The following is a 25,609-nucleotide window of genomic DNA, read 5'->3' as shown; positions in this document are numbered from 1 at the left end:
ATCTGATAACTGAGACAGCTACTAAGTGACTAAAGGGCAGGTAGTGTACAGTGTGGGTACGCTGGACAAAGGACAGAGCAGGATGGCACAAGATTTCATCAGCCTACTCAGAATGGTGCACAATTTAAACTTATAAAATGTTTATTGCTGGAATTTTCCATTTACTATTTTCAGGTTGAAGTTGATCATGGGTAACTGAAAGCACAAAAAGTAGAACGGCGGATAAGGGTTGGAAGGAGGGGCGGGGGTTGGGTGTACTACTATACTAAATGTCAGGAATTATATACAAACATGTAATGCTCCAGATAGAAGGGAAAAAAACACATTTTTCTTATTTTATTTTTTGAATTTATAAATGTAATAGTTAATGTCACCTATAAGGATATTTTTAAAAATTTTTAAAAAGGCTTAAAAATTCACAATTATTCCCTAATGAAGTCAGTGAAGCAATCCAGAATAGTATAGTCAAAAACATGAAATAAAAAAATGCAGAAATAAAGCCAAATGATGATCTCTGATTTGACCAATACAATGGGAGTTCCAATACATAAGCGTTCAAAAACTGCATTTAGAACACTGATAAAATGAAAAGTCAGAGGTAGTTCAACCATCCAACTCCTTAACTAATAATCTCAGAAGACTATTATGAAGATTAATAAATTCCAAAAATGCCTTGAATTCATTCATAGCTAAATGCTTTATAAAGAACTGTGACCTATGAAGTCATTATCATTCACAATTAAATAGCTTAAACTTAAAAAAAATCCATTTGTTTACTTATTTTGCCAAAGTACATTCATTATAATAGTACAGCGTTCACAAGATGATATTACAAAGGCTTTTTCTATGGTGTAATAAGGTTTTATGGCAATGAGTTTAAGTAACTGTCCATAAGTGAGCAAAACTTTTCTATTTTCACCTATCCAGATTTTTTTTGGGGGGGGGGAGTAGTACAAATCTCATACATATATATTCAATTAATAGGTATCTTTCATTTCCTTGTACATTACTCTAATTTCTATTAGGTCACCATTACAAGACAAATTCATTCCCTTTCATTAGAACCTTTCTCAAATTTTTTCATGACCATGTTAGAATACTAGATGATACAATTTTGAACATAATCAAATGTCTTTTAAAATTCCTAATCATGTTATACTGTAGAATATTTTTTAGTAAATGCTATCAAAAGAAAACCAAATCCTAAAAAAACAGCAATTATATTATTTCATTATACATTCATTCTAATTTGTTATTCAATGTTCACTGAAAAACTTCTAATATGAAAATTCCAAATGATCTCATAGACTAGATTTCTTATAATTTATCAACTCATTTTAATGAATTTAGTTATTGCTTTCACATTACTGACAAAGATATTTAATTGTGAGTCTAAGTAACAGTTCTACAAAGATAAATTATTACTCATGTAGTCATTAAGAATTTTAGTAGAAAACCCAACCAGGACAAACAAAGTGAGAGATGTAAGACCTAAATAGTTGTTATTGATTACTGCTTGTCCTTTACATGCAAAAACTCCTATTTCTTACCAAATATGGGAACTCTATTCCTTTCCTCCAAGGTTGTACACTTCTCCAAACCATGTTTCCTCCAATTATCCATGATCATACCTCCCGTTATTCCAGAAGCAACTATTAGTAACATTTAAAACTTTACCCTCACAAAAACTGTATTAACCAAAATGGTAAGATTGTAGACTGAAAAGAGATAAAAGCAGTCAGATGGAGTTATAAATTAAAGACAGGGTAAAAGAAGATCTGTAATAAGCCACTGGAACTGGAAAAATCACAGAAAGAAGGAAATATGCATAGGAGTCAAAGGAAAATTCAAACTACTGGTCCCATATTCTCAAACAATTATTGACAAACTATGATTCACTATTCTTCCATTATAGTGCTTAATTTTGAATTAGTAAAAAAGAACACACATTGGGTGACAGTTTATGCAAAGTAAGTCACATGGCACTGGAAGCTTTTGTTAACCTATTTCTTAAATATCTGTTTGATCTCTAAAGTTAAAATTTCTCCCTATGTAAGCCCAAACTTGCAAGCTGATTAGTGTTTTACCATGTATTTAAAACTTGGAACCTTTTTCTCATTAAAAACTCTTTAGAAATAATGCATAAATTTCTGTGCAAAATCCCACTGTACTCACAATGTAGTCCAAAACACTATTAAGGACTGACTGATAATATTAGAAAAATTACTATACATGGATGAAAAGTTATCTACTAGCTAAGAGCTTTTAAATTTATTTTTAAATGATAAAGTGACAGCTAGATAATTTTATAGAATCTAGAACAGTAATTTAGGGAGTTTCTTAGGTTGAATCAACCTTAAGACTGTTCAAATTCAAAGAAAAAGTCAGGCAATCTGGCAGAAATAGTCATCTAAAAAAAAGGAAAAACAAAACCAAACAGGAAATTTCTAATTCCAACCAAGACGAAAAGAATGAGGAATGGATTTAAACAACTTACACAACTATAAAATTGGACAAAATATAGGAAATATCAATTTTGAGAAATTGGACAGTAATCAAATAAGGGACAAGATAAGGTGATCCCTACAATTATTCAAACTTAATTCCTAGAGAGAATTTCCAGATTGCAGTCAGGGCAGAGAGAACCTAAACAGAGTTCAGTAGTCTCCATTCAGGAAAGCCAAGGTAGCTAGCACGTGCAAGGGCAGCATACTGGAAAGGAGAGAGCCATCTGAAGAAAGAGGTACAAAATGAGAACTCAGGATCTGCAGGGCTTTCCCAAGTCTTTAGCATATGTGCATGAGGAAACAACCCAATGCCATGGCAAGAACCAGAAAAAAACACATATGATAGAATTTGCAGACAAGGGCATTGAAACAGGTGTTACAACTATATCCCATAACTTTAGAAATGGCAGACAGCAACACAAGTATGTAAAGCAGACAGAGCAGGAGTAAAAAAAAAAGGCCCAAATGTTTAAACACTGAAAATATAAAAATAAAATGAAAATAACTACAAATATCAAGAGGCAGGATGAAATTAGAGTGCTAATTTTCTCACTTTTCACAGCACATTAATATTGCTTAAAAAAGAAAATATATGGTTTAGAAATTTAATGGCTCCAATTTCCTCATCTTTTTCATAAACCTTTCCGAAATATCATAGTCTTAGAGGGCTAGTGTAAGAAATATTTCATATAAGAGAATAAACAGACATATGCCAATCTGATTATAAAGGTAAAGAGCAACTAAGATTTACGTTTTCAACATGTAATTAGCTATTGGCATAACCAGTAATCCCTAAAAACCTACTAACAAAGAATTCAGTTTAAACATGGAAAAACTGAGTTTATATGCTGTAAGTGGGACACCTGCTATGAAGGTAAAAAAGATGTCAACACTTCATTTAAACCGAAAGAGAATACTGGTATATGCATATTCCATTTCGACTTTTTATTAGGAAAGTTTTTGCTGTGAATTGCAGATTCAATGCATTATGTGACAGAGAAAATGAGGAAGGTTTTGAATTTTCTTAACGCTTGTGACCATTATTAATTCATGGAACAGTGAGAAGAAGAGTTGAGTATGTAGATCTAGTTTATTTTATGTAATGCAGATAGACATCTTACTTATGGAAATGTGTTAGATATATTGAGCTGCTTCTTCAGATCAAGAACCTTTTGTATAAGGAGCTCCCACAATTTCAAGTTGTTGAACCTCTGAAGTTTATGATGATGATGTAAGACGAGTGCTGACACTACAGAAACTGAAAGTGTAGAGAAGCCAACCTGATTTCTTGAAATAAGTAAAGACATACATATCTACTCTATCTAAATTTGCAGTTTTCTTATTAAGACTAGACTGCATGCTCTGAGCTGAAAGGGAATTAAAGATTTAAAAGAAATGCTGAAAGTCTGTGGAAATAATTTTACATTTCAGAAGAAATTTCACAGATTTTGATGAATAAGAAGTATGTTCTTAGTTGTTAGCAGAATAAATATTTGTTGAATGTTCACCAACAATATACAGCATCTACAGCATCCCAGGTATCCAATATGAGTCTACTATTTTCAGAACTATTTAAAAATAGCCAAACTCTGAACAAACTATAGATTTACCTGGCAATGTGAAAGAGCATTCTTTTATGAAACAGCTGAAACAGAAACTAAGAGCTAACAGCTACAATCAGATATACCAACTGGAATACATTTTGATACTTGTTTCTGGCTGAATATACAAGTCTCAGAAGTAGTTCAATTTTATTAATTTGAACAAAACTGATCACTCTACACTTTATACAAAACTGTACCTGAATAGTTGGTAACATGACCTTCCTCTATATAATCCTCTCAATGTAAGCATTTACTTGACAGTTATAAAGGGGTAGGATTTGCTATACAGAGGAATCAATAACCTTGTAAAGCCTACAGCAGTGCACGTAAACATGCTGTAAGAGACATTAACACTAGACTGAAAGAAATAATTATATTTTCAATAAACATGTTCCTACTGGATAATCAATTTTTTATGCATCTTACCAGCTGTTTCACAGCTCAGGTAGTAAATGGCAGCAGCTGTTATATCAAAACCGTATATGCAAATGAAGTACTTTTAATTTTTCATAGGTATCTACTTAGTATTTGTGATGAGCCACATTTAACTCATATTAAATAAAAACAAGGTATTCATAGGGTGATTAATTCAGGAGAATTTTTAGTACAGTCTTATTTTAGAAATGAATTCTTAACCAATTATTTTTTATGCCAGAAGGCTTAATAATTCAAATTACATGCTGCCCATATTCTGATATTTAAAAGATTTGTCATGATCAATGTTTCTAAAATATTAACTTAAAAGGTGTCATGATAATTACTATGGAATAAATAGTAATTAAGTTTTTTCATCAAATAAGCTCAAACTGTTTGCAGTGAATATTTATATTGCTAATAATATTTCCACACACAATGCATGGCATCATTCACAACAAGTAGCCTAAAAATACAAATTTCCAGAATTACTTCAAAGACCTTAAGATTTAATACAGAATTTGATACTTGGTTTAAAAACATCTATGTATAATGTATCTAAAAAGAGGTATATTTGAAGATAAGTAATACAGATCACGCTACCACAGAATGATCATATTTCTGTTCTGTATTTGTAATAGTGAACCTAGCATATGCTTTGAGATGGGTAAAGAATTTACAGGATAATCAGAGACAATTATTTTTAAATGTACCTCAGCTAACAACTATAATTTATAGTGTAAATATGTACCAGAAATTTGAATTAGGCAAATACTTACTGCTATATAATAAACTCTTGCTTTGTCTACCAATATCCAGTTTTTCTCCATATCAAGATGTTTTTCCTTTTTATAACAATTGGCAGCAGCAAGATTAGCTACAAGGGATCTAAAACAACAATAACAAAAAGTAAGTAAGTTTTACCTATAGTCAAACTTGTCATATAACTATACAGTTAACTAATAACATTTTTGTAAAATTTGTTTTAATTTTATTCTTAATTCTTCAAACTGCCATATACTGATTTTAATAAATGTAAATAAAGTTACTTTTTTTTTTTTTTTTTGCGGTACGTGGGCCTCTCACTGTTGTGGCCTCTCCTGTTGCGGAGCACAGGCTCCAGACGCGCAGGCTGAGCAGCCATGGCTCACGGGCCCAGCCGCTCCGCGGCATGTGGGATCCTCCTGGACCAGGGCACGAACCCGTGTCCCCTGACTCGGCAGGTGACTCTCAACCACTGCGCCACCAGGGAAGCCCATAAAGTTACTTTTGTTCTGAAAACTTTTCAAGATTTCTCTGTTGCCTTTGAGATAAACAAGGACATTAATCCTTGCTCTAAATATCATCTGGTATTTTGAGAAACTGGCATTTAAGCTTCCTTTTGATACTAAAATAATAAAATTATCTACTTTCTACATTTTTAATAGTTCAAAATGCAGTTAAGAAATAGCTACTATGTAGTTACACACAAAAAAATATATATGCAACTAAAAACTTCAGTTTTCAAATATCAACATATTATCCACTGATATTTAATCTAATGCTTTAAAAGCGAGGTATGGGATTAATTTTACAAAACACACATATAAATGTAGACCATATTTACTATGAGGGATTAATTTTATTAATACACTACATTTTACATTACATTACATAAAACCATTACATTTTACGGGCTAGAATAAATTAATATTAGTTTTCATAGTTGAAAACTCCCTGCACTGTTCCAGTTTTGTAGCTGAAAATATAAGCAGAATACTACATTTTAAATCTTGTTCCAAGTGCCACACAGAGCTTTTTATTATTGTCCAACAATTAAACTTAATACAATAATTATTTATGTTACAGACAAAGAAATAAAAACACTTTTCCCCCTCCTTCTGACCCACAAATTAAAAAAAAAAAAACTTGCCAATTTTTCAAATTTTTTTTAGTTAACAGTTGTGGTTAAAAACATCCCACAAATACATCATCTCATCACTTAAGATTTTGGTAATATGGTTAGATTCTCTTTTGAAAAAAATAAATCAATTCTCTTCCAAAACATATTTGTACTCACTCATATGCCATCAGACTAGCTGAAGGATACATTCTGTTTATGCTCAACTAAATTAATGCAGATAAGAGTGATATTCATCAATACATGTATATGCAAAATAACTATATTACAAATTTAAGGATAATTAATTTATAAAAAATATTTTAATAATCATGACTCTTGCAAAATGTTGACAAAAAAATGGTTACTAAATAAAAGCAAATACTTCTGGTATGAGCTACTAAACTCTATTTTGATAAAAAAAAATACTACTCTTGATAGGAAACTAAATAGTTCCTCCAAAAGAAAATACAGGTATTCTTACTATCCAAGTGTATCTATCTGGTTCAGAGTTTGTGGAGAATAAGAACCTGGATTAAGAAGAATATTCCCTTAACCTGAGTTTGGGACACTGGAAGTTAGTGTTCCTAGCTCTATTTAAAACAATCTATCCAAATCTATTAGGTTCCACAATTTGCATAATGAATTAGACAGCGAGGGTTTCCCTCAGTTTCTGACTTCCAATAGCACCTAATTAATACTGATCACCATAACCATTATATGAGTATATAAATTAAGCTGTTGATGGAAGACCTAATATTATCATACCTGTTCTTTAAAATAACAACTTAACATACAAAAACAATTTAGCAATTTTACTGTAGCCAGAGTGGTATCAGAGGCAAAAGTTGACACATTTCTCACTGATGGGAAAACTCTGCACCTGCCTATTAAAGTTGGTTTTTAGAAAAACTGAAAAGGGGAAAGGTCTAAATAAGTATATCTCAATGTTTGAACTGATGGTTTTATTTATTAAAACCTTAAAATCATAAATTTCTCCTACACCCAAAAAATAAAGTTACAGGAAAGTTTGAAAATGGCTTTGGTACCCTAATTGTTTTTGAAAGTTATATTTTAGTTATTTAATGACTACTGCCCAGAATAGTGTCAGGTCTTTAACATACATTTGAGAGGTCAAAGAGTGAGCAAAAACATATGAGGTAAAAAGGAGGAATGGAGCAAGGGGAGGAGAGATAAGGGAGGAAATAAGGAAAAGAAGACAAAGAGACAAATAAGAAAGAAGGGGAAGAAAGGGAGATAGGAAATGGTGGAGGACAGACAATATTTTTAGCTATAAGGGATGTAAAGTATCTAGTGAGTCACCATTTTAAAAGAGACCATCTTTGGTGATTCTAACAATATAATAACTAGGAAAATTATTTTTTTCCTTTCCAAAGGAGAAAAATCCCATGCTGATAAGCAGTATGCTAATAATGATGTTAGCAAAGCATGAATGTACTGAAGATATACCTCCACGTAGCTGCAAAAGGCACCAAAAAAAGCAATGCATGGAAAGTTCTGAGAGACAGAGTTCAAGTTCACACAAAGAAAAACTTTCTGATAAGTGAAGTTGTATAGAAATGTAAAAGATTGTTTTTTGAGTGGTGCATTACCCATGACGGAAGTTGTTTAGTATGGGCAGATGACTGTTCGCCAGAACTGCTTTAGATAACCTAATTTATATGAGGCTGGATATAATGTAATATTTTATATATTTAAAAAATATATATGTGTATATATGTATTTTAATATTCCAATCTCAGGATATGTTGAAAAGAACATTCAGTTCGGCAAGAACCTAGCTACAAAACACTGAATAAAATGCGCTCCTTTTCTGACCCTAATTATAAAAAGTAGAGGCTGGACTTGATAATCTCAAAATTTTCATTTCATTACGCTTCATGAAGATAACAACAGGTTCAAGAAAGGTAAAAAAAAACTTTTTAAGGAAAAATGATACTAGGAAGAAGAGTTTATTAAACATTAAAATAAATTACAAACATGAGGTCTAAATTCCAAACTCAGATTTGAATTCAGATTTTACCAGTGGTTAAACAGTCAATTAGTACAGTGCTTCCCTTGAAATAACACTGACCTGTTGCCACCAGTGATGCACGCAGCACAAGTTCCTGTTGGCTGCTCATTCTGTTCATAGTAATGAGCATCCACATGGGCTTCGGCAGCTTTTTTCTTCAGGATCTCCCCAAATTTATCTATCCCGATGCATCCAAAAAATGTTGCTGCTTTGTGTGGCTGCTGAATCATCCACTGAAAAAGAGAAACATAAATAATTTTAATGGGTCAGAAAAATGGTACACATAGTTCAGTATTCTGCCAAGGATGGTGGCATAAAAGCGTTGCTTTGTTAGCAGCTGTGGCTGTTAGGAATGGAATTTCAATCCTGTATCACCACTTATGATAACAAATTTGATATAACAACCACATAAAATCTTATTATACTTCCTTCAGGGAAAGAAAGAGAACACAGTGGTTAAGAACTCAAAGTCATACAGACCTTAGGTCAATACTGGCTTGATACAGAAAAACAATACTGAGTCCAATAGAAGTAGTGAAGCATTGTCATTAAAAGCCCAGAATCTATATTGAATACTGTGTGGGTTCAAATCTTGCCTCTGCCACTAATTAGCTGCGCAAGTAAGACCATGTCACTTAACATTTCTAGGCCTCATTATCCTCATATGTAAATGAGGAAAAAAATTATAAATACACCTTATAAAGCTGCTGGGGATTAAATTAGGTAATTTAAGTTAATGTATATGCATTATGGTACCAGGCACAAAGTAGATGATGTATATTAGCTGTGGCTGTCATTAATATTGTACTTCATATATATATATGTGTGTGTGTATATATACACATATATATATGCTAAACTTACGTTAACGTCTAATAAGTTGTTTTAAAAACAAGTTATTGGACTTCTCCAGTGGCTCAGTGGTTAAGAATCCACCTGCCAATGCAGGGTACACGGGTTCAAGCCCTGGTCTGGGAAGATCCCACATGCTGTGGAGCAACCAAGCCCAAGTGCCACATTACTAAGCCTGTGTTCTACAGGATGCGAGCCACAACTACTGAGCCCGCGCTCTACAACTACAGAAGCACGCGCACCTACAGCCCATGCTCCACAACAAGAGAAGCCACCGCAATGAGAAGTCCACACACTGCAACAAAGAGTAGCCCTCGCTCACTGAAACTAGAGAAAGCCCTTGCACGGCAATGAAGACCCAACGCAGCCAAAACTAACCAACTAACTAAACAAACAACTTATTCAGAAATAAACAGTATTAAAAATTCTAATTCATTAGTCTCATAAAACTTTAATTTCTTTGCTATAAATTAATCACTGTATTTATTTTAAAATGCATACTTTTCATTGATATGTTATCTTTTATAATTAGGCTCAAATTCCTGAGGTTTCTAATACTTGTATTAGTTATTGTAAACAGCATCTATTTTTTTCTAAGACTTTTCAGCAAAATACTCAATATGCAAAGTCAAAAGATATCAAAATCTTACATTACTTCCAAATATCTGGAGTATAAAAGAAATGCATGTATGCTTAGTGCTAAAGGGATGAGGAAGTAAAAAAAGGTAACAAAGAGAAATCTGTAAGATAAAGATACAGTAACTGATGATCTAGTAGTCCAATTCTACTTCTAGGGATTTATTCTGAAGATACATGTCCACAAATATAAAACAACATATACAGAAGTATTCTTTGAGACATTATTTGTAATGGCAAAATGTTGGAAACAAAATGTCCATGCACAGAAGACTGGTTGAATAAAATATGATAAATCCATTCAATGGAATACAACACAATTTAAAAAAGAACAAGAAAAGCCGTTTGAAATACAACAAATAAATGCAACATGTAATCATTATAGATGCTGGACTGAGAATAAAATCAAACAGCTATAAAAGACTATTAGAATAATCACTGAGATTGGAATATCTATAATATATCAGTAAACAGGATTGTATAAATTCTAAATTTCTCAAATAGAGGGTAAATACTTCAAAATCGTTCAGGGGAAAAATATACATATTTATTTACATAAAGAAAGAGAAAGCAAATGTTGAAATGCTAAAAACTGGTAGATCCAATGGCATTTTTCACAGAACTAGAACATAAAATTTCACAATTTGTACAGAAACACAAAAGACCCCGAACAGCCAAAGCAATCTTGAGAAAGAAAAACGGAACTGGAGGAATCAGGCTCCCTGACTTCAGACTATACTACAAAGATACAGTAATCAAGACAATATGGTACTGGCACAAAAAGAGCAATATAGATCAATGGAACAGGATAGAAGGCCCAGAGATAAACCCATGCACATATGGTCACCTTATCTTTGATAAAGGAGGCAAGAGTATAAAATGGAGAAAAGACAGCCTCTTCAAAGTGGTGCTGGGAAAACGGGACAGCTATATGTAAAAGAATGAAATTAGAACACTCCCTAACACCATACACAAAAATAAACTCAAAATGGATTAAAGACCTGAATGTAAGGCCAGACACTGTAAAACTCTTAGAGAAAACATAGGCAGAACACTCTATGACATAAATCACAGCAAGATCCTTTTTGACCCACCTCCTAGAGAAATGGAAATAAAAACAAAAATAAACAAACGGGACCTAATGAAACTTAAAAGCTTTTGCACAGCAAAGGAAACCATAAACAAGATGAAAAGACAACCCTCTGAATGGGAGAAAACATTTGCAAATGAAGCAACTGACAAAGGATTAATCTCCAAAATTTACAAGCAGCTCATGCAGCTCAATATCAAAAACACAAACCACCCAATCCATAAATGGGCAGAAGACACAAATAGACATTTCTCCAAAGAAGATATACAGATTGCCAACAAACACATGAAAGGATGCTCAATATCACTAACCATCAGAGAAATGCAAATCAAAACTACAATGAGGTATCACCTCACACCAGTCAGAATGGCCATCATCAAAAAATCTACAAACAATAAATGCTGGAGAGGGTGTGGAGAAAAGGGAACCCTCTTGCACTGTTGGTGGGAATGTAAACTGATTCAGCCACTATGGAGAACAGTATGGAGGTTCCTTAAAAAACTAAAAGTAGAACTACCATACGACCCAGCAATCCCACTACTGGGCATATACCATGAGAAAATCATAATTCAAAAAGAGTCATGTACCACTATGTCCACTGCAGCTCTATTTACAATAGCCAGGACATGGAAGCAACCTAAGTGTCCATCATCGGACGAATGGATAAAGAAGATGTGGCACATATATACAATGGAATATTACTCAACCATAAAAAGAAACGAAATTGAGTTATTTGTAGTAAGGTGGATGGACCTAGAGTCTGTCATACAGAGTGAAGTAAGTCAGAAAGAGAAAAACAAATACCGTATGCTAACACATATATATGGAATCTTTAAACAACAACAAAAAATGGTTCTGAAGAACCCAGGGGCAGGACAGGAATAAAAACGCAGACGTAGAGAACGGACTTGAGGACATGGGGAGGGGGAAGTGTAAGCTGGGATGAAGTGACAGTGGCATGGACATATGTATACTACCAAATGTAAAATAGATAGCTAGTGGGAAGCAGCTGCATAGCACCGGGAGATCAGCTCAGTGCTTTGTGACCACCTAGAGGGGTGGGATAGGGAGGATGGGAGGGAGACGCAAGAGGGAGGATATATGGGGATATATGATATGTATAGCTGATTCACTTTGTTATAAAGCAGAAACTAACACACCATTGTAAAGCAATTATACTACAATAAAGATGTTAAAAAATAAAAAAAATAAAATAAAATGAAAATTGGTACATCTATGACAGGTATACAGAAGTTCCTTTAACTATTTTTTATACTTCTAAGTAAGTTAGAAAATTTTCAAAATTAAAAGATGGGTTAAAGATATTGTAATGAAATCAAACATTCCATTTAAAAATAACAATAATTTAAAATTAGCTTATTCAGTCTTTAATATTATCAATCAATTTTTTAAAATAAGTCCATCACATGAAGCAGTTAATATCTTAAAATGCATCAATATCCATACGTAATAGATTTTAAATCCTTTAAACCATGCTTAGGTAAATAATACATTTAACAGCAGAAAATACCTGTATGTTGTTCTATAATTTACTTTTATTCATGTAGAAGCATGGTTAAATTATGAACCATGTCTGTTTTAGGTAGTAAAATAAAAAAAGGCAAAGTCAACAGCAAATTTTACTATGATTTTTTAAATAACTTAAAATGCCATCAAAATAAAAGGAAACATCAGTGAAAGTGAAGTTATTATAATGTAACTCAGCCTAACTATAATCAAAGTTCACATATTCAAACTAGTGTGAAAAAAAGGGCTATATCAACTCACTATCGGGCTTAAATATGACTTCCAACCCTTCCATAAGCAGGATTTAAATGAATTGAAATGTTTCCTTTACAAATCGCTACTACTTGAACCTGCAAAACAAAAAAATGGACAAATAATAGAACTATTCAGCAGGTTGTTATAATTCCACTATTGAGTATTTCATCACAGGAAACTGGCTAACATTCTGGAAATATCTGATTATCAGCATACTAACAAAATGACACCTTTACTCTTGATCAGTGATTTCCACTCAAAAGTTAGTCAATCTAAAATGAAAGTTTAGTAAGCCAAAGCAGACACACAAAAGAAATAGAAGCAATGTTCACTGTTCAAAGTACTCAGTAATCTAGCTGAATAAATCAAGATGTTATAATCAAGAAAGTTGAAAAAGATTAAAAATACAAATTTTTAAAAAGTTTATAAATAATTTGTTTTTTAATTTTTTTTAATTTTATTTTATTATTATTTTTTATACAGCAGGTTCTTATTAGTTATCTATTTTATACATATTAGTGTATATATATCAATCCAATCGCCCAATTCATCCCCCCCCCCCGCCACTTTCCCCTCTTGGGGTCCATACCTTTGTTCTCTACATCTGTGTCAGTACTTCTGCCCTGCAAACCAGCTCATCTGTACCATCTTTCTAGGTTCCACATATATGCGTTAATATACAACATTTGTTTTTCTCTTTCTGACTTACTTCACCCTGTATTACAGTCTAGAGATCCATCCACGTCTCTACAAATGACCCAATTTCATTCTTTTTTAGGGCTGAGTAATATGCCATTGCATATACATACCACATCTTCTTTATCCATTTGTCTGTTGATGGGCATTTAGGTTGCTTCTGTGACTTGGCTATTATAAAGAGTGCTACCATGAACACTGGGGAGCATGTCTTTTTGAATTATGGCTTTCTCTGGGTATATGCCCAGGTGAATTACCATATGCCCATAGTAGGGTCATATGGTAATTCTATTTTTAGTTTTTTAAGAAACCTCCATACTGTCCTCCATAGGGACTGTATCAATTCATATTCCCACCAATAGTGCAAGAGGGTTCCCTTTTTTAAAAAAAAATCTTTATTGGAGTATAATTGCTTTACAATGTTGTGTTAGTTTCTGCTTTTTCACAAAGTGAATCAGCTATACATATACATATATCCCCATATCTCCTCCCTCTTGCATCTCCCTCACACTCTCCCTATCCCACCCCTCTAGGTGGTCACAAAGCACCGAGCTGATCTCCCTGTGCTATGTGGCTGCTTCCCACTAGCTAGCTATTTTACATTTGGTAGTGTATATATGTCCATGCCACTCTCTTACTTCGTAACAGGGTTCCCTTTTCTCCACACCCTCTCCAGCATTTGTTGTTTGTAGATTTTCTGATGATGCCCATTCTGATCAGTGTGAGGTGATACCTCATGTAGTTTTTTTTTGTTGTTTTTTTGTTTGTTTGTTTTGCGGTATGCGGGCCTCTCACTGTTGTGGTCTCTCCCGTTGCGGAGCACAGGCCCCGGATGCGCAGGCTCAGCGGCCATGGCTCACAGGCCCAGCTGCTTCGCGGCGTGTGGGATCTTCCCGGACCGGTGCACGAATCCGTGTCCCCTGCATCAGCAGGTGGACTCTCAAGCAGTGTGCCACCAGGGAAGCCCCCTCATGTAGTTTTGATTTGCATTTCTCTAAGTAATGTTGAGCAGCTTTCACGTGCCTCTTGGCCATCTGTATGTCTTCTTTGGAGAAATGTCTATTTAGGTCTTTTGCCCATTTTTGGATTGGGTTGTTTTTTTTAATACTGAGCTGCATGAGCTGTTTATGTATTTTGGATATTAAACCTTTGTCCATTGACTCATTTGCAAATATTTTCTCCTATTCTGAGGGTTGTCTTCTTGTCTTGTTTATAGTTTCCTTTGCTGCGCAAAAGCTTTTAAGTTTCATTAGGTCCCATTTATTTTTTTTTCCATTTCTCTAGGAGGTGGGTCAAAAAGGATCTTGCTGTGATTTATGTCAAAGAGTGGTCTTCCTATGTTTTCCTTGAAGAGTTTTATAGTGTCTGGTCTTACATTTAGGTCTTTAATCCATTTTGAGTTTATTTTTGTGTCTGGTGTTAGGGAGTGTTCTAATTTCATTCTTTTACATATAGCTGTCCAGTTTTCCCAGCACCACTTATTGAAGAGACTGGCTTTTCTCCATTGTATATCCTTGCCTCCTTTGTTATAGATTAGTTGATCATAGGTGCGTGGGTTTATCTATGGACTTTCTATCCTGTTCCAGTGAACTATACTTCTGTTTTTGTGCCATTACCATACTATCTTGTTTACTGTAACTTTGTAGTACAGTCTGAAGTCAGGGAGTCTGATTCCTCCAGCTCCATTTTTTTCCCTCAAGATTGCTTTGGCTACTCGGAGTCTTTTGTGTCTCTATACAAATTTTAAGGTTTATTGTTCTAGTTCTGTAAAAAATGTCATTGGTTAATTTGATAGGGATTGTGTTGAATCTGTAGATTGCTTTGGGTAGTACAGTCATTGTCACAATATTGATTTTTCCAATCCAAGAACATAGTGTATCTCTCCATCTGTTTGTGTTAACTTTGATTTCTTTCATCAGTGTCTTACAGCTTTCTGAGTATACGCAATCAGAGAAGAAAAAGAAATAGAGGAATACAAATTGGAAAAGAAGAAGTAAAACTGTCACTGTTTGCAGATGACATGATACTATACAGAGATATTCCTAAAGATGCCACCAGAAAACTACTAGAGCTAATCAATGAACTTGGTAAAGTTACAGGATACAAAATTAATGCACAGAAATCTCTTGCATTCCTGTACACTAACAAGGAAAGATCAGAAAGAGAAATTAAGGGAACAATCCCATTCACCACTGCAACAAAAAGAATAAAATACCTAGGAATAAACCTACCTAAGGAGGTATAACTAATTTAAATTCTGTTAAAACTTTAGTACACCACTAACTTTGTCTCAAACACAATGTGACCAACACTTGACCAATCTGTTTCCTACCCTTCTGACGTGCAATCAGTAAACATTTAATACATGTATACTAGAGAATAAAATGATGAAAATGACCGTGTCCCTAATATGAAATCAAAATCATTACATTGTCAGATTCTCTAGAAAAGAGATTTAACTTTGTTCATAACCTGAATATGCTGCCTTTTTTTGGGTAAAACAAACTGCCCAACTTTTCTTTGTTTATATAAGGACAGAACATCCTTAAACACCTATCTTTAACTTCCAGTCTAGCCCTGAGGGAGTAGCAGGGTCCAGAACTACCCCTGTGTTCTGAATAACTAAAAAGAAAAGCAAAAGGGAACAACTAAAGAATTTTCAGACATTGGCCAACAGGCAGAACTGGACTGTAATCTCTGATAGAGAAGACAGAAGGTGAGCCCTGACATCATGCAGACTCTCTGCCAGGAGGCCATTTCCAGACTGTGGTGCAGGGAGGAAGAAGCCAAACAGAGCCTGGCATTCTCACTGAATTAAGCAGAGAGAGATAAGTGTTCAAGGAGTCAGGAAACTTGAAATGGCAAAAAAGAGTTTCAGAGAGGAATGAGCTGAAATCCATATAGAGTAACTCTTAAGGCTTTTGCTGGGGACCGATCCGTGCATACTTAAGGAATATAAGAGATCACAAAGGAGCTTATATAAATGCTCCAGGATTAAAGAGTCAGTTTATCAAGGTCTCAGGATTCAAGAAAAAAATATAATGTGATTCTATATACTACCAAGGAACAGCTGAAAATTAAAATTAAGAAAACAGTGTCATCTACAATAACATCAAAAAATAAAACATATTGCGAAAAATTTAAGAAAACACGCTCAAGACCTATGCACAGAACACTATATACGTTTGCTGCGGGGGAAAAGAAAACCCACCTATATAAATGGAGAGCCTATGTGCACGAACTGGAAAACTCAACATTCTTTTTTTTTGTTTTTTTTTGGGGGGCCGTCCTACGCGGTTTGCAAGATCTCAGTTCCCCAACCAGAGACTGAACCTGGGCCCTCAGCAGTGAAAGCGCACAGTCCTAACCGCTGGACTGCCAGGGAATTCCCAAAATTTTAATATTCTTAAAACAGCAATTCTCCCCTAATAGATTCATAGAGTCATTGCAAACCCCAGTCAAAATCTCAATAGGATTTTTGAGGATATCAAAAAGCTGATTCTATCAACAGTAAAAGGAGAAGTAACTAGAATAGCCAAAGGTTAGGAGGTATGTCAGTGTGACAGAAACCAACATTGCTAAATTCCAATTTCTTCAAATATAAAATGTGTATAATATAACCTGTGATCTTGTAAGGATGCTTAAGAATTAGAAACAGACTTATCAAGACATGCACTCTAGTTCAGTAAATGATACCTAATAATATAGCTGTTTCACTTTTACACAGAGGATGAGAGGGCTCTCATTATACTGTAAGTAACTACACCTAACTAGAGAACCAGAAAGCCATTACTGTTAACTTTAAATAAATAAATGAATTAGTTGAATTCAATTTTAACAGCAACAGTAAAGCTACAATGGTATCAGAAAACACCCAGGAGGGAGATTAATTGCAGCTGGGGGGATCAGAAAAGGCTTCCAGAGATGGGTGACATTATCGAGTAGTCTTTGAATGATAGGTATAATTTTTTAAAATGGCTATGAACTGGAAAGAAAGTAGAAGCATAGAGCACATGCCTCCTTTACTGTGTTAGGAATTTTATCATGGTGTCTCTAAGGCAAAAGGAATTCTATTTATTAAGTAGTTAGTTCTAAACAACTTAAGTATTTATTTCCTAACAATTTAGTACTTGTCTAGCACTGCAAAATTCTCAAACCTTGGAATCAGGCTGGTCACCACCACCCTCATTTCCTGTCTCACATTAATTTCTGAGCAGTGCTTATTTTTATTAGTCACAGAAACCCAGTTTTACAAAGTATATGATATCACCAAAAGGAATGTAGCAACCTAATTTTAAAATGAAAATATCCAAAGTTAGTGGTTTGTGCTGTACCTGATAGATGTCACTGTTTCCCTAGAAAATTTAAAATATCCTGAGAAACCGAAGTGGGTCTGCAGCGAAGAGGCCTTAGCACACAGTTTGAGAAATAAAAGAAGTACAGTGTTAACAAAAATAATAAGAGAAATAAAGGAAAATAAATATTTGTCAGTTAGGAGTATGACAGAGAACTATGTGTGAGGGAAGAGACTAATGGAGAAAAGATCTATGCCAGATCATTAAATGCCACTTAAAGAAGTTTAGGTGGCATTCTGCAGATAGAAGGGTGCACAGGAGGGTTTTTGAGCAAAGAAGTTAGGTGATAAGAGATGATACCTCATTAAGGTAAGAAACCAGGAGGAGAAAATTTACAACTGAATTTAAACAGGGGCTGAAAAAATGAGCTTCACATTTTGAGCTTCACATCAAGAGTCTTTAACAACATATGGAAAGATTTCTATTAATATTAACTTCACCTTCCAGATGAATTTCCACTTTGTCACCTAAATGCAATATTTAGGACAATATAAATGACAATGATGCTCAAGAACCAGCCACTTCTAAAATAATGCTATGTACTTTAATTCAATCCATAACAGAATAACAAATAATGACACCTAGTTACTAAAATAATTGCAAGATAAGCCTAAGAAATTTTATACAAGAAAACCCAATGAGGCATTTCAAGAAAACTGTAAAGCACAACTAAAAGAAATTAAATGTCAAAACTGGGAAATAACAGGAACAAGCAGACTGCAAAGGGTGATGAGGAAATCAAAACTGAAGTAGTTGGTTAGGACAACAGCATATATCACAAAGCTTAAAGGATTGATTCTCTCAGATGACGACTAAGCTTTGGTACCAAGCGAGTCAGGGTGAAACAGAAAATTTTCATAAACATTATTAAGAATCCATTCTCCCTCAGTAACTAGTAACGTTAGCCTCCTTTCCTGCCAAAACTGCTCCACTTTCACCTGCTGGCATGCATCCTATTAGTAAAATTGATTCCCAACAATTCTACTATTAGCCCAGCAATAGTTTTTTAGTTATTTTTGTTGTTAAATACCTGTTAACATCTATTGCTCAGAAGAGATTTGGGGAAACTTTGGCCTACTAGAAAAAAAAAAACTTCAGACTCAGATATATGTAAGTTCATCTAGTCATGGGATGATAAATTATATACTCTAAGAGAAATTATATTTCTTGCAGAATTATTGTGAGTCTTGAATAAGATAATGCAAGCAAAGTGCCTAAAGTAGTGCCTATTAAAGAGTGCTGCTGCTGCTGATAATAACAGGGCACTGAGATATGATAAAAATAAATTTTAGTGTAACGTTATTTAACTCATTACATAAATATTTTTTGATCACTTACCATCTGTTGGACATTATTGTAGTAAATAACAGATAAAGAAACACTTCTCTATCTCTTTTGTAGGCTTGTTTTCTTCTCCCCATTCTTGAGTGTTCCCCAGCCTGGATTCTCTTCACACCCTATCTATTTAGATAGATAGATAGGTAACAAGAGCGAGAGAGACAGAGAGAGAGAGAATGAGAATGTTATTGCAGCACATGGGAGTAGCAAGTACATTAGACTTTGGAGAGTGACCAAAGATGATCTCCTAAGGGAAATATGAGAACCTGTCTCCAAACTGAAATTTGTAGGACTTAAGGGACATGGTGGGTGTTGGGTGGGATAGTTAATTTTCCGTGGAAGAAGAATGACAAAGAGGCTCAGAAGCAAAAAAGAGAGTACTGGAATTAAAGAACTAAAAATAAATTCAGTATTTCAAAAAGGATTTTGATACCTTATGAATGCAATGAGTGAACATAAATAAGGTGTTAGAATCAAAGTGCTTATAATCTCTTCTTTCAATTTGTATTCTAAAGACATGATATTTTCTAAAGCACACGATAAATGCAAACTGGATACAGTCCACATGGAGATATCATTAATAATATAACCATTAGTCCAGGTTAAAGGTTCAGCAGAAGACCTGGCATAAGGTTGGCACAGAATAAATTTTAACTATTCTTATAATTACTACTATTGTAATTATTATATGAGTAGCAATAACACTATTATTTCTAAGACAAATTGTTAAATATTTAGAATACTAGGAAGGAGTTTGAATTTTATTTTCTAAGGAGATTTGTAGCCTGTACAAGGTCTGTGGGCCCCAATCAGGGCAAGGTATATGTGAGAGGAAGCAGGGAATGCATTAACCCCCTGAAATGTAAGGAAATTTTTATGTATTTTTCAGAGAAGAGGATTCACGAATTTGATCAGATTCCTAAAAGGAATTAGGCCACTCACACGAGAGAAGCAGGAGGGGGGAGGAGGAATGGTATAGGGAGAATACAGCTATAGCTAGGGTGGACACCTTTTTCTTTCTAATAGGAGTGTACCAAATTAACCAAGAAAACCATTGATCCAAAGCTATTTATCTAAATTAGAAAATACTGTATGTTATGTTTTTTAAACAACTTATATTACCTGAAATTGTTACTCAATTTCTTTGGCTATCAAAAATAAGTAGCCTAGGGCTTCCGTGGTGGCGCAGTGGTTGAGATTCCGCCTGCCGCTGCAGCGGACACGGGTTCGTGCCCCGGTCCAGGAGGATCCCACATGCCGCGGAGCGGCTGGGCCCGTGAGCCACGGCCGCTAAGCCTGCGCGTCCGGAGCCTGTGCTCCGCAACGGGAGAGGCCACAGCAGTGAGAGGCCTGCGTACCGCAAAAAAAAATAAAAAAATAAAACTAAAAAATAAGTAGCCTAGATTTATTTCCAAAAGTATCCAAAATTAGGTGATAAAAAATAACCCAGCACCTGAATATGGTGCCACAACAGGCTTCAGATTTTTATTCAATCTGCCTTTCAACAGAAGCCTTTAAGCAACAAGATTTCTACCCAATGGATAATATATATTCTATTTCTAATTCTCCCAAGATTTTAAAAATCATGCCTATCTTTTCTTTAAGTTTCTTGCTATGCACAATGAAGTCTCTCTTTTAGGTTGGAATAAAGATATCTCATAAGGAGAAATGAGATCTGTAATTAAAAAAAAAAAAACCCCGCCAGAAAGTGTCTGTAGAAACAGAATTTAATATAGCATTTCCACGACATTAATTGAAATTGTTAAATTCCCTTACATAGTGAAATGATGTTGTAAATATATATGGCAAAATGCTGAGGGGGTGTAGGACACACTACTCCAAATTATGGCATACTGGCTAAAGGAATCTGAGAAAATGGCATAAGTAGAAAGGTCCCTCTGACCATCACTCTCCTTCTCTCCTGATATAGGTCATAAAACCCTCACATGAGAGGTGCCTTCACAGTATCTGCAGGAAAAGAGCACACTTATCTCCAAAGACAAAGGGATGCACAGAAGAATCCTAACAAAAAGACCTTGCTAAGTTTTCCCCAGTTAACACTTGCTTCATACTCTCTGACCTATGTCATATTTCTGTAAGATTTCCCTTTCCTCATCGAACCTAGCTACTCAGGTCAAACTGTTTCTTTGGGTCTTCATTTCCTTATGAAGGCTCCCATGTCACATAAAACTTATACTAAATAAATTTGTATTTTTTATCAGTTTAATTTTCAGACCCAGCCAGGACCCTAAGAGGGTCAAGGAAAATTTTTCCTTCCCTACAATCCTCAAGAAACTTCAAAGTAAAGGAGATGGTAGCAACGGCTGCTCTAGTTTAAAGGACATTTTATTTACCTGTATAACTACCATAATTCAAAAATAATTTCTAAAATCATTTTCATTTTCCCCATATAGTCTAAATACTTCCTTCCCCCTGACAACTTAAGAAAAACTGCATTAAAAACCAAATATAAGGGGCTTCCCTGGTGGTGCAGTGGTTAAGAATCCTCCTGCCAATGCAGAGGACACGGGTTCAAGCCCTGGTCCGGGAAGATCCCACATGCCGCGGAGCAACTAAGCCCCTGCGCCACAGCTACTGAGCCTGCGCTCTAGGGCCCGCGAGCCACAACTACTGAAGCCCGTGAACCTAGAGCCCGTGCTCCGCAACTAGAGAAGCCACCGCAATGAGAAGCCTGCGCACAACTAAGAGTAGCCCCCGCTAGCCACAACTAGAGAAAGCCCGCGTGCAGCAACGAAGACCCAATGCAGACAAAAATAAATAAAGTTATAAAACAAAACCAAATATAAACCAAAAGTTCAGCTAAAAAACACTATAATTAACCAAAGATGAGTTAGAAACAAAAACATAATTAAGAGCTAAATTAGTGAGTACTTACTTTGAGTACTTCAATTTGCTAATTCTTTACCTACTACCTTATCTCAGCTAATCTGAACCACCAAACACAATGCAGATACTTACTATTCCAATTTCACAGATGAGGAAAGTATGTCAGTGGCATGCTCAAGTCTGTATGATTTTAGAAGGTATACTCCCAATCACTAGTCTAGATATAGGCAAGAAAGGGAAGTAAAGAAAATCTTACTGGAAAGAGTGTCATCAGTTCTCAGAAATACAGCTGGCCTCGAAAAGAGTAACCATGTGACCTTGAATAAGTAGCTTAATCTCTCTAGCTATCATTGTTCTCAAGTGTGAAAGTCAGGAAATTACGGTGATTTTCTAAGAGATCCATCATTTCAAGCTACGAAAAAACAGAAGAATGTACGGTATATGAAATAAGAAAAAAAAAATCACCACAGAAGCTTACTGGGACCAATTAAAACTGGGACAGAGAGGTGAGCAGAGTAAGAAACCTTTACAGAAAAACCCACAGTGGGTCTTTAGAGGTAAAAATGTCACTCAGATGCATTTGCCCAGAAACTCTACAAAATCCAGAGAAAAACATGCCAACTAATAACCAAAGAGCAAGAGAAGAATTGAGAAAACTCCTTCTCCTTTACTATTTCTAGCATACACCTTATAAAAAGAAAAATCCCTCAAGGCAGTAAACATCTGCCCATCAACACTTATCAGAAGCAACATCAAAAGCATAAGGCAAAGGTCAAGTCAAAGTTTATTGACAATGATGAACTATGACAGCTTCTATTAAATTACCTCTTCCTTCAAGGTGTATGTGATCAAAGAAGCAAAGATATTTTCACTCAGTCACATAACAAGCTATTTGTTGAGATTGAAACATCTGGTCAATACCTCCTAACACTGCAATTTCATGCACAGTTAGCATCAGGGCACATTTCTTCTCCTCTTCTTACAGGGTCCATAAGGGTGGCACATATGGCTGATCATTTCATTCAAAAAGGATTCAATTCAAGGCATTACACACAATCGTCTGTGTTTTATGGTGTTTTAAGTCTACCTTCCATCGTTTCCCATCATCATTGCTCACTGCTGTTCTCTTCAACTATAAAAGCCTGCAAATATGACAGAGCACTTAAAGCTTAACAGCTTTCCTCCACTGGAGTTAGATAGCATTTAAGGCAAAGGAATCTATAAAGTGGCAGGTCATTTTCTATTGTCAAAAACTCCCAATACAGTAAACTATTTACCATTTAAGCAAAGATCTAGTACAGATTAGAAAAGTAATTTTTAATGTCAAATCAAATGCTTAACTTTCTGCATGACAGATCTATGAAAGTATATTCTTTTGGTATAATTTTAAGTCATAATAAATGACTTTAAAACAATATTATAGGAACATTTAAAAATTAATTTTAATAGGGGATTTCAGATTTTTTTTTTAACTTGACAAAGAGCAATTCTATACTAAGAATAGCGATGCTATAATTTTATCAGTCCCCTATGCTGAAAATTTTCCACTTGAAATACATGCATTTGTTGTCATGGTAACAGGGGTCTTTCTTAAACACTTACGGTAGTAAACCTGAACTCACACCATAGATTTCTTTTTTTTCCCTTCCTTCCTTTAGGATAATAGCTTCAACGGAAAAAAGGGGTGGGGGTAGGGGACATCTTTAAAGCTGCTACTTCACATTTCCTTTGACACATCTCCGTGACAGGTAGTATAACTATATGACTATAGTTACCTTCTGAAATATAAGGATTTGCCTACATGTTAATAACTAAATGAAATTCAAGGAAGAAATTTTCTTCTAGTGATAAAGAATCATGTATGACCATCTTACAATTAGCAATATGCGATGGCTGATTAAGGAAGGAGTATCAAAATAACAAGACTGAATTAAAATCTAAGTTAGGTGTAATGTCCAGGGCTGCTACACTGGCATATAAAGTAAACATTTTGTTTGCTCATTTGTTCATTAATATAGTCAGTCAATCCAATCTAAAGCTATTTATTGAATAAGTCTATGAGCCAGACACCTGGCTAGCACTGAAACACAAAGTTGAACAAGTTAGACATGGTCTCTGCTTCATGGAGATCCCAAACAAACAAACAAATGCAAAGCAAACACAACAAAAACATTAAACAGAGAAACAAAATAATTGCAAGAAATGCCATGAAGGAAAAAAAACAAATGGCTGAAAAGGACAATGGGGTGGAAGACAGATGCAAGGAAATAATCTACTTTAAATAGGTCTAAGAAACTAAGTTGAGACATAAAATATGCAAATAAGCTAAACAGGCAAAAAATAAGCTTGGAGGTTGGGGACTCTTCCAAACAGAAAGAGAAGCAAGTGCAAAACTTCTAAGGCATGGAAGAGGTTGGCATATATTCAAAAACTGAAGAAAAAAAAATTTTTTTTATAGTAGCTAAGTTTTGACAAATACATAGGTTCCAGATCATGTACACCTTACTGACTATGGTAAGGAGAATAAATTTTATACAGGGTGCAACAGAATGCCACTGAAGGGTTTTAAATAACAAAGCTAAATTATCAAATTTAAATGAGGATCAATTCTGCTATTGTATATAAAAGGATTTTTATACTGTACATAAACAGAGGCAACAAAGAGATCAGTTAGGAGGGTGTTTCTCACATCCCACATCCAGTCCTTTGGGAAAGTTTATTGGCTCTATCCTTATAATATTTCCAGATTTTAACTACTTTTTTTTCCAAACACTTTTTGTTAATTCCACTGCTACCACCCATCCAAGTTACCATAATCTCTTGCCTGGATTATTGCAATAGCTTCCTGATCTCCTTGCCTCCTTTCTTGACATTTTCCTTTTAAAACGTAAATCAGCAGATGTCATTCATTTGCTCAAAACCCTGCAATGCTCTCCAGATCACTCAATGAGAAGCAAAACTCCTTGCATTAGTCTGTGAGGCCCTACAGGTTCAAGCCACTCTTCTTTACCTCCTGCTGCCTCTCTAACCTCATCTTCTGCTACTCTTCATATCCTGCTCCAACCACAATGAACTCCATGCAGGATTTTGAAACATGCCAAGCATGTTCTCCCTTAGCAACTACTGACATCTCTACTAGACTGGACTTCCCCAGTAAGCCAGAAAGCTATTGCCTCATCTCGAAAGTCTTTACTCAAATCGCAACAAAACTGTTCCACGCACTCTATTTAATGTTGTAAAATGTTCTTTTTGTTCCAACATTCCCAATACCGTACTCTTCTACTTTTTATTATTTTGCTTATGTAAAATTTAATAAACAGAAACCTCAATTACTTTACTCTGACCTCTCAGTTCCTTCAATGGACTCTTCCTTTACTATAGTCCCCCCAACTTCTTTTTCACCTCTTTTAAGAGTCCTTCCCTCCTTCATGTGCAGAGACTTGCACAAGGCTTGTCATGGTTGCAGATGCCCAACTGCAATTCTTTGTTGATCCTGCATAAACCCATTTTTGCTAAAGAAATATTTTTTAGGTCAACACTTACATATGACATTATTTGTATTTCTCCCTCCCAC

At 34.9% G+C, this 25,609-nt stretch overlaps 1 protein-coding gene across 7 annotated transcripts in view; it reads right to left on the bottom strand.

Annotated features, from left to right (window-relative positions):
* Window positions 1-25,609, bottom strand: part of ADK (adenosine kinase) — a 486,537-nt gene that overhangs the window by 224,516 nt on the left and 236,412 nt on the right. For all 7 annotated transcript variants that reach the window (XR_014297905.1, XM_082674082.1, XM_082674080.1 and 4 more), the window contains 2 exons: window positions 8,500-8,672; window positions 5,305-5,413 (listed from right to left, as the gene is read on the bottom strand). Coding sequence is in view for 6 of the 7 variants with exons in the window: in XM_082674082.1 (XP_082530208.1) it covers window positions 5,305-5,413; window positions 8,500-8,672 (282 nt within the window). In the remaining variant the exon portion in view is untranslated. The remainder of the gene's footprint in view (window positions 1-5,304; window positions 5,414-8,499; window positions 8,673-25,609) is intronic.

Source organism: Grampus griseus, assembly GCF_964374135.1.
Source record: "Grampus griseus genome assembly, chromosome: 16".
Lineage (NCBI taxonomy): Eukaryota > Metazoa > Chordata > Mammalia > Artiodactyla > Delphinidae > Grampus > Grampus griseus.
This window is presented reverse-complemented; position numbering and strand designations above follow the sequence as displayed.